Source organism: Hipposideros armiger, unplaced genomic scaffold (genome assembly GCF_001890085.2).
Source record: "Hipposideros armiger isolate ML-2016 unplaced genomic scaffold, ASM189008v1 scaffold_296, whole genome shotgun sequence".
Classification (NCBI taxonomy): domain Eukaryota; kingdom Metazoa; phylum Chordata; class Mammalia; order Chiroptera; family Hipposideridae; genus Hipposideros; species Hipposideros armiger.
In genome coordinates, this window is record NW_017731646.1 from 848,259 (window position 1) to 863,700 (window position 15,442).

Here is a 15,442-nt window from a genome sequence, read left to right on the forward strand (position 1 = left end):
CTCCACAACTAGACTGAAGAACAAAACAACAGCAACTTGTCTGTTCCCCTTCCCCCAATTCCCCAGTGCTGTTCCCATCCCCCAATTCCCCAATACAAATCTTTAAAAAAAAACAAAAAACTATCAGATATTTAGGATTAAATTTAACAAAATAAATGCACTAACTGAAAACTATGAAATATTACTAAAAGAAATTAAAGATAAATAAATGGATGAATAAGACATGCATTTTCTCAAAATTGATCTATAGATTCAACGTAATCCTAATCAACAGACTATAGTCTTTTTTTGGTAAAAACTAAAATTGATTCAAAAATTTACATAGAACTGCCAAGCACCTATAGTAGCTAAAACAATCTTGAAAAAAAGGACAATGTTGGAGAATTTACACTGCCTAATTCTAGTCTTATTATAAAACTACAGTAACCAAGACAACACAGTAGCTTAGGGACAGACAGATCAATGAAACAAAATTGGTCCACATATAAGCAGCCAACAGATTTTCAACAAAGGCCCTGAGGCATTTCAATGAATAGTACTGAAATAACCTGATAAACACATGGAAAAAACTTCTAAATATCTACCTCTACCTCATACATAAAGAACAATTAATTTTAGATGGATCACAGACCTAAATACAAGAGCAAAATCTATAAAGCTGCTAGAAAAAAATGAGAATATCTTTGTGACTTTAGTGTAGGCGAATATTCCTTACTATGCAAAAAACAACCTTAACTGTACATGAAAAAAATGATATAGTGCTCTTCATCAAAATTTAAAATGTATGCTCATCAAAACACAATGTTAAGAATATGAAAAAGCAAACTACAGCCAGGAGAAAGGATTCACAGTAATATATATATATAAAGCTTATATCCAGAATATATAAAGAATCCTACAAATAAATAATAAAAAAGACAAACAACTCAATTAAAAATGGGCAAAACTTTGAACAGAGACTTTAAAAATGAAGGTATATGAATAAGCAATAAGTACAAGACAATGTGGTTAACATTAATTATCAAGGAAATGCTAATTAAAACCACAATGTGACACCACTTCAAACCTACTAGACTAGCTAAAAATAACAAGACAACAAAATATTGGTAAAAATTAGGCAGAACTGGAACTCTTATACATTGCTAGTGGCGTTATGAAACGAAACAAACTTTTTGGAAATCATTTTGGTAGTTTCTTATAAAATTAAATATGCAATTATCCTCTAACCCAGCAATTCCACTCCTAGGCATTTCCCCAAGGCGAAAGAGAACATACTCCACAGATACACTTGTGTAGAATGTCTGTAGCAACTATTAACACAATAGCAAAACCTGGAAACAATCCAAATGTCTATCAAGAGGAGAATGACATTTGGTATATTCATACCATGGGCTATATTACTCAATATTTTTCAATAAGCATTGATAAGCACAACATGGCTTAACCTCAAAAACATGTTGAGTGAAAGAAGCCAGATTTTAAAAGAGCATATATTGTAAAATTACGTTTATATGAAGTTCAGTAAGAAACAAACACTAATCTACGATGATGGAAATCAGAATAGTGGTTGCCTATGTGGGGTGGGGACTGAGTGAGAGGAATATGAGGGAAGATTATTCTATATTTTGACTGGGATCATGGATACACTATGTAAACATTTGTCAAAATTTTTTGAATTATACACTTGAGAGCATTTCATTGTATGTAAATTTCATCTCAAGTTACCCTCAATTTAAAAAAAAAAAAGTTTAGATTGTTAAAGGATTTTCAGATCCCTGCATTAAAATGATTAAATTCCCAGGCTCATCTACAAATAACTGTCCTTATGATATACTTGGATTGTAGTAACTATAATACTCAACATCATTGTTCTGCTTACCAATTTTACTTATAAATGAATTGTTTAATTTATTATTGCCTCCAATAATGTTTTATGACTTCCTAAAAATCTCTATATAGGATTTTTCCTAATTTTATTTTACTTTTCCCTTTTTTTAATAAATGAGATTTACAACTGCATTTAATTGGGTTTAGGGTGCTTTAGGAATGATTTTTAAAAACTGAATGCTGTTTTATTATTTAATATGAAGCCATCAGACCTTGTATATTACAAGTACCTCATAGAATAAGATTCCACATGAATAGGTAAAAGCACGGGTACAAAAGATTTACCCATGACTCTGCTAAAACCTGATCCTGGAGTTCTGTGCCTTTCCTTGAGGCTATTTTCAGTGACGTCTTGATTCATCCAGATTTAAATCTCTCTTTTTTAATGGAGTTAGGAAGAGATAGTATCCAAGACAAAGGAAGCTTTTTATTAACTTCTGCTTTAAGCTGAACATTTTAATTTAGTTCCAGAACAAAAAACATTACGGAACAATGAATAAATCTGTAAGGGTAGACAGCAGGTCCTCGAATAGCATTGTTTCGTTATAATGCTTATGAGATGCCCAAGGAACTTAACTCTTTATATCAATTAGCCTGTGGTACATTTTGCTTAAAGTCACAGAACCTATTGATAATGTTAAGTGAAGTCTTATTGTATACTGCTTAATGTGCTTGCAAATTTTCTATTACAGAAGAAACAGACATCACTCCTGTGAGATACTATAGATTAAAAAAAAATACATTCTGGGTTAATTTCTAGTTAAAAAGTAGGCATTAAGACTGAGAAGCATCTCTTAGTCATGCAGGGTCCTGGGGTGTACCCTGCAGAGTCCTCCCCTGGTCTGTTACGTGAACTAGCACCCTCTGCCTGGCTCTCTCCCAGCTCCCACCTACCTAAGCAGTCTGTCTCCAAATCCACCCCTCAGCACCCTTCCGCCTCCCTGTCTGAGACACTACGCTCTCTTCCCACTAGTAAGCAACACCATATATCTAACTACCCAGGATCACAAAGAGATGGGTCATTGCTCCCAGCTCCCGTCTAAAAGGTATGCTTTGGGAAATGGGGTGGGTGTAGAGTCTAAATTGGGGTAAGACGCACATTAAAAAAAAAACACCTCACATAAACTTTATCAGCTCTAAAAACAATCAATTTGGGGGACTGGCAATTTCATCATTGTGGGGTAATTGTGCTCACACATGGCATTGCCTAGCAACAGAAAGAGCAGGCAAATCCCAACCTCGGGGTGTCACGAATCACTCCCTGACTACTGCTCACAAATGGTAATTTGATGGGAAGATATTCACATCTGGTTCAATTGGTAACAAGACTTGAGAGAATCCTGCGGACTCCAACTGAGAAAAGCTGCAGGTATCTCACCAAAAGCTGGGCTCCGGAACAAAGGAAACTATTCCTACTTATTCAGCTGCATGTATGCTTTTGTTTAAAAACCAAACAAACCATGAGATTTTGGTAGTCTTGTTGTCGGATGACATTTTGGGTTGGCTGTGCTCCAACTTCTACAGTTTCAAATATAGTTAATAAATAGGCACAGATATAAGAAGGTACATGTGACAAATAAACAATGGGATGATCAGGGTTGAACTAAATCCCTTTAGAAGCCTCAAAGAGACAGCCCAATATGCCCTAGAATCCACATGCTACTTCAAGCTCAGTGTTTTTGAATGAAGGTATAAAAAGAGTCCACGTACGAGCGAGATCTGTGTCTGGATCGCCTGTTGTTAGGGTCTGCCTGGTTTTTCTCCTTTTGTCTCCTTAATACAGCTTCCCACTGAGGAGCTGAATCAACCATATCGTTCTCCTGCCGTATTCTGAAAAGAAAGACCATTCATCTAAAGTTAACATCCACACATGTAGTGCTTTGTTTCTCAATTCGTCCTAAACTGGCTTTTAAATGATATTAAGAAGTTATCAAATAAGTTCTGTAAAAGTTATTAAGAAATAAAAAATTATTTAAGAAGCAAGAAAGCTGAGAATGTATTAAATGAATTAATATACCCATAATTATATACACATATAAACGTATGTATAATATTTATACTACACATAAGTATGTATTAGTTATTTTCAGACTTCTGTTAGCTTAAAATTTTCTAAGGAAATGATGTGTCAAACAAAAACTCACTTAAAACATAGTTTTAAGTTTTGGTTAAAAAAAACAGTAGTGTCTGCTATAGAGACAATCTTAAATCATGAAACAAAATCACTGTTTTAATACATGCTAATTGAAAAGGCAATAAATAATTTTACATTGAAACACTCTTTAAGAAAATCACACTGGGCCGGCCAAGTGGCGCATTGGTTAAAAGTTGGCTTGGGACATCAGCTTTGAGCAGCAGGGTCCCTGTTCGGATCCCACATATAAGGGCCAGTGACACTGTGCCCTCTACAGCTAAGATGGTGAACAACAGCTCAACCTGGAGCTGGTACTGTGAGTCGCTGGCGATGGCGTAGGCTGTAGCCCCTGCTGCAGTGGGCTACCATAAGCTACCATGTGTGGCTGGCAGCCTGCATGAGTGGCTGGCAGCCAGTGTGAGCTGCCAAGAGCCACCGTGAGCGGCCGTCCAGAGGCCAGTGACGGATCTGCCTCGCCCGGGAAGAGCGCAATGATAACACCAACATGGGCCAGTGAAGCAACGTCCTCCACAGCTAGACTGAAGAACAAAACAACAGCAACTTGTCTGTTACCTTTCCCTGATTCCCCAACGCAGTTCCCTACCCCAATTCTCCAATAAAATCTTTAAAAAAATAAAGGAATAAAAAAAAATCACACTAATTGTTAAGGTTTTCATGGAAAATAGGTGCCAGGTATAATTCCTCAATTTTTTAAGATAGAAAAGTAGTGGGCAGCTATGTGGCTCAGTAGGTTAGAGCGCATGCTCTGAACAACAAGGTTGCCAGTTCAATTCCCATATGGGCCAGTGAACTGCGCCCTCCGCAACTAGATTGAAAACAACAACTTGAGCTGAGCTGCCACTGAGCTGCCAGTGGGCGGCCGGATGGCTCAGTTGGTTTGGTTAGAGCACATGTCCTTAACAACAAGGTTGCCGGTTTGATTCCTGCATGGGATGGTGGGCTGCACCCCCCACAACTAGACTGAAAATGGCAACTGGACTTGGAGCTGGGCTGCACCCTCTACAACTAGGTTGAAGAACAATGACTTGACTTGGAGCTGATGGGTCCTGGAAAAAACACACAGTTAACCAATAAAAAGATAGAGAACTAGCCAGATGGTGACTGGACTTGGAGCTGAGCTAGCTGTGCTCTCCACAACTAAGATTGAAAGACAACAACTTGACTGTCCCCTTCCCCAATTCCCCAACTCCCCAATAAAACCTTTAAAAAAAAAAAAAAGAAAAGACAACTGGAAGTGCAAAGTTAAATTCAGTGGCATCACGCATGAGCAGCTGAGGACACACGCAGCGTTCTGGTTATGGGTACTCACAGGCTGAAGAGGGGATGAGGGTTGAGCACTCAGTGTGCCCAAGGGTCAAACAAGGAATGAAAACAATGAGACAGGAAATCCAACTGGGAGGGAACTGTGTAGCATAGGCACCTGTCAGGTGTGATCATGGGACAATGTCACCAAATCTCATTTTAGAAAAGATAATCCACAAATCTGGGTTTTTAAAGTGAACTCTTCCAATTTTTAAGGAATGGCAACCAATTTGGAACGTCAGAGTGCTGCACGGACCTAACAAAACCCATCATCCATGGACCACACTGCAGAAGTTTTGGACTTTTGCTGTATCAAGTCTTTCTAACAGGGAGGATGAGGTGTTCCAGGACAGAGGGGAAACAAGTACTTAATTAAAGCAAGTGCTTAATTCATGTGTGAATACTGTCTGGGATGCACTGCACCAATGCTGTGAAGCCATGAGTATTCCTTGCAAAAATCAAACACCTGTTATGTGAATATTTCACTTTTAATTGTGTTAGCTCTTCAGGAAATGGCTCCTGCGTGTTCATTTCACATGCTGATGCTCTTGGGGTGTGGTAAGCAGCAGGAAATTGCAAGGTAATCATCCCAGTACTGTGACTGTATGAGCATAACTGCTTCAAAACAAAAATGAAAAGAACAGGCAAATTTGGAGTCACTTTTCTCACTGAACAGATGTCTTTTGGTTGCCCAGTTAACAGCACTTAGCATAGACGGTGGCACGGATATCTGGATTTGCTTATAAATGCAAGCCAGTAGACAGGTGGCAAATATTCATTTCACATATAACTTAGAGACAATGGAAGGCAAATTCAAGTTTAATAGAACAAGCCTTTATAAGGAAAAAACTGTTTAAGTCTCTCTAGATTAAAGAGGAATTGTATTAAGTAAAAAATTATCTGTAACACACTTAAAGCCTTTGAACTGTATGCATTTCCTTGCTAAAGCTTTCATTTCTAATAGTCTATTTGAAAATTAACAGGATGTAGTCATGGTGTGTTAAACAGACTCAAGAACATAGTTCCCTCTCTCATGGCAAGGACAGAGGAAGTTAAAATTTAACATATACTGCTATGAACCTTAATAGTAGAAATATCTGAAGAAAAATACAAGAAGGTATACTATTTGAGGTAATCTTAATAATTATTGACAATTTTTTGAAACAAACACTCCCATTTGAAAATACCATGTGTCTGTGTATATGTGTGCGTACACAGAGGGTGTCAAAAAATGTATATACATTTTAAGAAAGGAAAAAAAACTGTATGAAAATTGTAATACTCAATATATACTGATAACAAAAGATGAATACAAGTCACGTTTGACTTCTGCAATTACAAGAGGTGTTCAAAGTGGTTACCATCAGCATCCAGGCACTTCTGATTATGGCGAACCACTGCTTGAGCAACATTGACCAAAGTGTCCACTTGTATCGCTGCACATGCCGTTTCAATTTCTTCACACAGTGCCATATATCTCAAACTTATCATGAATGTGTACAGTTGTTAGGCGTGTTGGAGGTTCTGTTGCATACTCATGCCTCCTTTGTTGTTGTACTTCCACAACGTTCTTGAATTTCAAACATCACTTTGAATTTCAAATACCATTTTGAATTTCAAAATGGTCTTGCGTGCTTCTGCCATTTTCTTTGATTGTCCTGCCTGTCGCATGGTGATGCCAGCATTCATTTGATTAATGCCATTGTTTTTGGTTTTTTTAAGATTTTTATTGGGGAATTGGAGGAGGGAACAGTGTTGGGGAATCGGGGAAGGGTAACAGACAAGTTGCTGTCCTTTTGTTCTTCGGTCTAGTTATGGAGGACATCGCTTCACTGGCCCATGTTGGTATTGTAATCATTGCACTCTTCCTGGGTGAGGCAGTTTCTCGCCGGCCACTGGACGGCTGCTCACAGCGGCTCACGGCAGCTCACACCAGCTGCCAGCCACTCACAGCAGCTATGGCAGCCCAATGCAGCCGTGCTGCAGCCTACACCATCACCGGCGACTCACAACAGCCCAGCTCCAGTTCAAGCTGTTGTTCATCATCTTAGCTGTAGAGGGCGCAGCGTCACTGGACCTCATGTGGGATCCAAACCAGGGCCCTGCTGCTCACAGCTGGTGTCCCAAGCCAACTCTTAACCAATGCGCCACTCGGCTGGCCCTAAACCATCTTTTGAGTGAATGTCATACTATACACATTGCTACCATAATTCAATTCAACTTCAAAAAGTAATACATAGATAACATCTCTTAAAATGTGTATACATTTTTTTGGCACCCCCGGTATACACACACATATTGGGTTATTGGAAAAGTCATGACATATTTTTCCTATGTTTTTCGTTGCAAAAATGCGTCATGACTTTTCCAACAACCCAACACATACATGTATTTTCATAGAGAGAAGCTCCATCTCCAAGCCACCCTGTGTATCACGTGTTGGCCCTCTTGGGGAGCAGTCCCAGACACCCCCAGGACTGAGGGATCCAAAGTTAGGAAGAAATAGTCAATGGGAAAATATCAGGCTGGCAAGGAAGCATCTCCCCTCCCCCAGGATCTCACACCTCACACTGCCCAGGGATAGACATAAAACCTGGGTCTTCTAGACTATAGCTTCCATTCTGAACTAAATCACTGCATCGTTCATCGGAGGACTAAATTTTGAAATGCTAATTTTTTAATCAGGAAGTCAGCATCTTTAAATATTTCTGAGAGGGCAAACCTACGAGCAAGGCTGAGGCCTGACTTAGGCAAACATACTTTTCCCAGAGGACAGATGTTTGAAAGGAAGCACAATTCGTGTACGCTCCATTCTCTATCGTGGAATTTAGCAGGTTACCTTCATACTCAGACTTGACCCTGATGATAAGAAATGAAAACTCCTGAGACATGAGCACACAGAGGTCCTGTACCTTGCTAGTAATAAGAAATACATCAGAAAGCATTTCAGACGATGGAGTGTACCTTTAACTTTTTTCTAAAGGTCTAAAGTGAGGGCCATAAAACCCTGTCAGTTAATGTCATGTGACCCACGTTTCTAAGACAGATGCCCTCTGCTGGTGATGCTGTTTCATAAATAATCTAACAAGGTGCATTAAAAATGTAAGGCTCATGGGAGAGTCACAACAGAAGACATCTATCTGAGTGATGGCGGTGTGGCTGCTTCAGTTGGTAATGAAGTTTGAAATTACACCCTCACAAAAGGCCTCGAGTTAATGGTGCCTCATTACAAGAATGAAAGTGTCATTTCTTCCGTCGATGAACTGCTCCAGAAAATACAGGTGCTACATGGAAAGGAAAAATCCTAGCTCTGGAAGCAAGACTATTGCAACGCACAGGTGCTTAGGAGGCAGGAGTTGACTGTTTATGTATGAGTGAATAAAAACCTTTAGATGTAAGTCTCACTTAGCCTTACATGTGGGATATACAAGTGTTTTTTGCTCCTTTCCTGCTATATTTTAATTTTGATGTTGGGATTTATATTAAGAAGAATAACGACACTGTGAGCATTATACAGACATAGCACCTTTTAAAAAGGCAAAGGGTGTTCTCACATCACAGTCAAGGAAATCACAAGAGGGAAAAACAAGTCCATTGTAAAAATTATGTTGAGGATGTATTCATTATCTAATGTTGCATGTAAGTGAACCTCAAAAATGCTAAGTATCTCTTTCCTGTATTCTTACATGCAATACCCATATATTTCATCATATTTTGTCTATTTCCTCATCTACAACTATGGAGAGTTAATAGTTGAAGTAGGGAGCTTTATCATAACAAGACTTTTGTTTTTTAGCATATAAAGAAGAGGGTTGCTTCAGAATAGAACACACTTCAATGATGTTTCAGAAAGGAGAAGGCTAATATATTTCCTCCATTTTGCACCAAACTTTTCCAGACTATGCATGCAATTTCGATTTTAACTGCACTTGACACTTAATTAAAGTCTGTAAAAGGTTTTGAAGATGAAATGCCATATAATCGTTTGATAACAGTAATGAAGATAATGACTATTCCTAGTCTCTTCGTTCCTGCCTTCCCAATTATAGTTCTGCCTCTTCGGCAGAATTCTTCATATTAAATGAATTCTTACACAAACCCCTTGGGCTTTACTTTGCCTTCTACCTTTTATCCGGGCAGTTTTGTTCCTAATAGGACCTTCCTTTACACCAATTCTCAATTCACTTCTCATTTACTGAGATAAAGACCATGTTTAATGCTGAACCTGAGAAACCTTTTACAGAGCAAGTGCATAATGAAACTTCAAGATGACATAAGCAATACACGGCCCTCCTGAGTTACCCCTGGTCCCAGCTCTGCTGTTAGCTGGGTGTATTGCTTATCTTCCTTGGTCAGGCCTCTGACCAAAATTTTTTCATCTCCTGAATTACTGTGAAGATCCTTTTTTAACTTTAAAAAGTCATGTTTCTCTATTTGGGTTTTATTTGCAAGCCAGTTAGCCACATTGAAACAAACCTCTCCTCTTCAGCTATGGAACAGTTTTCCAGACAATTGCTTCATATAGTCACTCCATTGCTAATATTAAGTCTGCAGGTCCCAACTGATTGTAGACTTGTGCTTCTCATCAAATGCACTCATTTTTGGATCACCTGCTATAAACCAATCTTTTTTTTTTTTCAGTAGTTTTCCTTCCCTAGGGAAATTTATGTTGGTTCCAGGCATCTGTCAACATGTTCCCTGAAGACCAGCAAGCAAAAAATTCATTTGCTTTTCCCATCCTTCCCCTTCCATCAATAAATTATCCTTATTTGCTCTTAAAAGTGGCTTCTGTCTCTTCCACTTATTCTTCATGCTCTCCCTACAAAATTGGCTACCTTGGTGCAATTTCCCTTTCAAACTCCCCTTCTGTTTTCCTAATTTTTCAACATGCTTTTCCCTCACTCAGTAATCTCCTGGCATCCCTCAGTTGCTGCAGCTTTACACTTCCAGTTATCTCTGTCAACTTTGATTATGCTCTGGAAGCCCTAAATCATCCATATCAAATGTTTAAATCTTGAGATGACTTAATAAAGTGGAAATTAGAAACCCTTGCAATATGTAGCATGGTGATTATTGTCTGTTCCCATTGACTTTGTATGAGCTGCTCTCTCCAGACCCACAATTTTTACCTTGTTTGCAGCCCCTACCTAAATCAGAAACAGGGCAGGAGGGAATGCTTGCAAGAAAAGTTACCTATTTTCAGGCTATCTAGAAAAAATGCCCCACTGGTTTAAGCTTCCTATCATCCAAAACACACTTTTTGTTTTCCCTAGGGCACAAGAACAATAAAGTTGTTTTGTTTTTTTTAAAAAAACAACAACACTCTAACACCCACAAAACCCTACCAAAATCATGATCATCTAGATTTTCCCTAATTAGATGTATTGTCCCTGCTAGTTGTAGTGTCAAAAAGTAGTTTCTTCTTTTTTTGTTAAGGAAAATAATCTAAAAGACTTTGTGAAACATACTTAACATACTTAAAAACCATTTTTATCCATTATTCAGATACAGATTCTAAACGACATCTCAAAGGCAGAAAGACACTAACAAAATTTGTGGCAGCGCAAATTCATGTTAGAAACACTAACATCTTTTTTTGTTAAAGGGAGCTAGGCCCTGTTTTACACATACAATAGGGACTTCAGATGACAAGGAGCAGCGCTGACTATTCTCATTCATCTAATAGTACCTGCCTATGCATGGGCACTTTCTAGTTTTCAAAGCACCTCCATTATCTCCTGGATGTTTACAGGCCTCTTGTAAGGCAGTCAGGACAGGTATGGTTCCCCTTCGCATGTGAGAAAAGTAAGATTCAGAGGGTAACCAGCTTCCAGCCACAGAGCTCTGCAAAGAAGGGTCAAATTCAAATTCCTAATGTAGGCTCCCTAATTCTTTGTCCTGTGGTCCACTGCACTGGCATGGGCACACATGTGCACACACACAGCCTCACGTACTTAACTCACGGATCTTCGATGCAAACGTCCCAGGATTAGGGAAAGGTCCAAACAGTCCCCTGTTGCCAATTTACTCTCATCCTGCTCTTACCCCAGATTCTCTCATTTCTCTAATTCTTTTAATCCTGGCCAAACTCCAGAGTTACTTTCACTTTTATGCTTATGCTAAAAACACCAGACTACTTCCCTGAGTCACTGCTCCCTACTCCCTCCAAATCTCCCCCTTCAAAATCCTAAAAGCCCAGCCACACATCAAAGCGAATGATTGAGTAATCCACAGATTCTCCTGGGTGAATGCTCAAAGGACTGCTGATTTTCATCAAGAGCACAAACAATGTTTTACAGGCTGATTTCTTTGAATGTGAAGAATGTTTTATTAAGCTCCAGGTATTTTCAGGGACAACTGGTTTGTGAAAGGTTTCCCTCTGATGCATCCACTTCCTAGATTCTCGCTCCACATATACCCTGGGCAAGTCAGTAGCACGGCCCATAGGCCATGAGTGTAATCAAACTTGTAGAGACAAGCTGGCTGATCCTTCTGATCTTAAGTACAAGAGTCAAAATTCTACCTAGTGGAAACTAATACAATCTAATATTCACATAGTTCATTAACTTCATACCGCCTTGCACTTGGTAGGTTCCCAATCTGATGAATTGAATTGAACCAACTTTCAGAAATCGGTATAGCAAAGTAATTTCTAAAGAAAATTTAAGCATTTCAGGGGCAGCCAGTTAGCTCAGATGGTTAGAGTGCAGGCTCATTACACCAAGGTTGCCGGTTCAATTCCCACATGGACCAAGGAGCTGCGTCCTCCACAACTAGATTGAAACAACTACTTGACTTGGAGCTGATGGGTCCTGGAATAACACACTGTTCCCCAATTTAAAAAAAAAAAAGAAGAAAAAGAAAATTTAAACATTTTAGTTTTTAATCCTACCAGTGAAATGAAATACCAATTTCATTTTCCAATATCAATCTGTTCCTTCACTATTTAAATGATGACCATAACTTTTCTGGGGTCACACAGATATCCCCTTAAGGATCTGATAAAAGCTATAGACCCTCTCACCAGAAAATTGTACACTCAGAAATAGAGAGGCTCAAAAGAAATAATTTCATGGGGTTATGAGACCCCTAAAACCTATCCATGAATCAGAGGATAAAAATGACTGGTCTAGAAATACAAAAGTGTAAAGGTAGGGAAGTTGGAAGAATGGAATACAGAACAAAAAGTAGAAAAAGCTAGAAAGGGGGTGGAAGATATGTGGAACAGGCAAAGAAGAGGCAGTAACTTCAGAATTAGGTATCATACAGGTGACCGGTTAGCTCAGTTGGTTAGAGCATGGTGCTGATAATGCCAAGGTTGCCAGTTCGATCCCTGCATGGGCCACTCTGAGCTATGCCCTCCTTAAAAGAGTCAACTATGCCACTGTAGCATGAAAGCAATGTGTAACCAATGACCATGGCTGTCTCCATCCCCCCCAAAAAAAACTGGATATCATACTGTGTGGTTTTATACCCCAAGGCGCTTTCACCTCTTAGATTTCATTTGATCTTTATAGTAATTCATTCAACAAATAGGTCATATTACATCCCACTTTAAAGATGAGAAAATTAAGATTTAAATTGGTTTAAGAGTTGCCCAAGGTGAAATATATCAGTACATTGCAGAATCAAGACCCTGACCCACATCCTCGAGTTTGTCTTTTTTTTTTTTGACATATCATTGGCTTTTTTCTTTTTAGTTGAGCCATCCTGCCACTCAGCGGCAGCTCAGCTCGGGCTGGGAATTGAACTGGCGACCCTGTTGCTCAGAGCTTGCACTCTTGAGTGAGCTCTTAACCAGCTGAACCACTTGGCCGGCCCTCACATCATTGGCTTTTAAGTGTAGATGGAATTCAGAAAAGACTGAAGGAAGGAAGGAGAAGTGGGAAAGAAGCTAAGAAAAGAAAGAGAAAGGACCTGAGTGAGGAAAAATAATGTGATAGAAAGATTAAAAAGGGAGGCAAGAGAATAGAAAAGAAGGTGAGGGCATAAGCAGAGACACTAAGGGGGAAAAATGGACTTGCTGTCATCTTAGATGTTATAACAAGAAACTGTGTTCCAACTTCCAGTTTTTATAAAAAGGGAGTGAAAAGCTGTCTTTTCAAATCTCAAAATTTAGAAAGCTGCGGGATACTCATCCAGATTATGAAAGTACTAAAGAAAGTACAACTAAAGTGGAAAGGACTTAAAAAAAAAATAAAAAAGACATAAAACAATTCCCCCCGAATAGGAGGAGGCTGCGGTGTTGTAGGAAACCGTGGGGAATAAAATCTTAGTTAAAGCACAACTGAGGCACACATGTCGCCTCAACAGCTCTGGACCCAAAGGTGAGGGGGGAGGTGAGGTGCTTATTTACAATTACATTTTTCTAAAATTGAAACTAAACAATAATCCTTGTTTCTAACATTAGCCTGCCAGACTTGATGTGGATTATAGCTTTTCTTTTAATGGTTGTTAGAAGCCACAGCTACTGCTTTGGATAAAGTTGATTTGTAAATGTTGCTTTAACTTTTCTTTCTCCTCCAACAAAATGAGAGACGTTTAAATCGCTATCCATGGGAACGGCAAAGCAGTTTAAGATCCAATGGGTAGACTTTGTGGAAAGAGTATCTTCCACAGAGTGACCGACATCTAACAGGAAAGGCTTCCTTATGTTTAAAAAATTCAGCGAGGAGGTGTGGCAAAGGGAACAACATCCTGAAGACCACACACAATCTCCAGAAAGTAAACCCAACTGTCCAGATTCCACTGGACACATCATAGGCTTCAAAACAGAGTCTGAAAAGCAGGTCTGCACAGTCTTCACCCCTCTGCCTCAGGCTCCAGTTCCCAATGGGAGCCGGGGAAGCAGGCTGCGTGGGGTGCAGGCTCTGGTTTCCAAAGTAATGAAGCATCCGGGGCTGAATTTAGAGACCTTGCTGGCAGGAAGCAGAACATCAGCACGTTCAAGATTCAGCTTGTCCCATTCTAGAGTTACAAGAGTCCTTTAATAAAAGCACAAAGGATGCTGTGGAGAGCTTGGCTGGGTCACACTGTTACTGAGATAAGGGAGGGCAGATGAAGTTAAAAGAGATTCATCCTCTCCCCCAAAACAGAGTCTTTTGCACAAGGAGCAAGTCAGGCATCAGGAGACAATCCCTGATCACAGACAGAAGACATATTGGGACCTACAGCAGGGCTGCAGTTTAAATATTCAGACCTATGTGGAATTAGTGGGTTCTGGACAAATTTAAAAGGCTAATAAGGGGGCAGAGGGGTTAGTGGTAGCATAGCATAATAGGTAAGTGGCATCCAGAGGCAGTCATGTGTTTGCAGCCTCTACCTGCACTCACTGTCGCCTGCTGCACGAGAATTTTCAGGAGTGGGGATTGGAACTAGAAGACTTATTTCTTCCTCTGCTCACTTTTTCTATGCCCCTGAGAGCTAGACTCTAGGACCTTACCTGCTACAGACACAGGAAACTTATGAAACCCTAGAGCAATATTTCTGCAGGTAAAAATAAATGAGTTTGAAAGCCTTTGTGTCAGAGTGTATTTGGAAAGTGATTTCTCATTAATAGCCTTACAAAGCGCATTAGTTTTAAACATTCAGAACCACCATCACTCTAAAACATACTACTTATATAATACCCAGAAATCCAAGCTAAAAAATTGCTCATGGGAAGGGGTAGGGGTGCAACTATTGAGGGAGAAAACGCCTACAAGGAATACTGAAGCCAGTGCAACTAGATCAGTAATGAGCTATTTAAGGATGTGTTGGCAACCTTTAGAGAGTGCTTCATTTTTTTTTTTAAAGATTTTATTGGGGAATTGGGGGAGGGGAACAGTGTTGGGGAATTGGGGAAGGGGAACAGACAAGGTGTTGTTCTTCAGTCTTTGTTGTGGAGGGCGCCAGTCGTCATTTGGCTGCCCGTCGGCAGCTTGTGGCCTTTAAGCTCAAGGTGCTGTGTTCAATCTTAGTTGCGAGTGGGCGTAGCCACTATCCCACGTGGAAGTTGAACCAGCCGCCTGGTTGTTAAGAGCACATGCTCTATCCACTGAGCCATCCGGAAGGCAGCTCAGCTCAAGTTGTTGAGCTCAGTCTTAGTTGTGCATGGGC

General features: G+C 39.7%; 1 protein-coding gene across 3 annotated transcripts in view; it reads right to left on the minus strand.

The window, feature by feature from the left end:
* The window catches only part of EPB41L4A (erythrocyte membrane protein band 4.1 like 4A), a 258,505-nt gene that overhangs the window by 16,261 nt on the left and 226,802 nt on the right, over window positions 1–15,442 (minus strand). Inside the window, exons 18-19 of one of the 3 annotated variants that reach the window (XM_019659141.1) lie at window positions 8,105–8,203; window positions 3,598–3,717 (exon numbers count right to left, since the gene is read on the minus strand). The exons of 1 other annotated variant lie outside the window; for it this stretch is intronic. In XM_019659141.1, coding sequence (XP_019514686.1) covers window positions 3,598–3,717; window positions 8,105–8,203 — 219 coding nt within the window. The remainder of the gene's footprint in view (window positions 1–3,597; window positions 3,718–8,104; window positions 8,204–15,442) is intronic. One more of the 3 variants, XM_019659142.1, reaches the window with a different exon arrangement.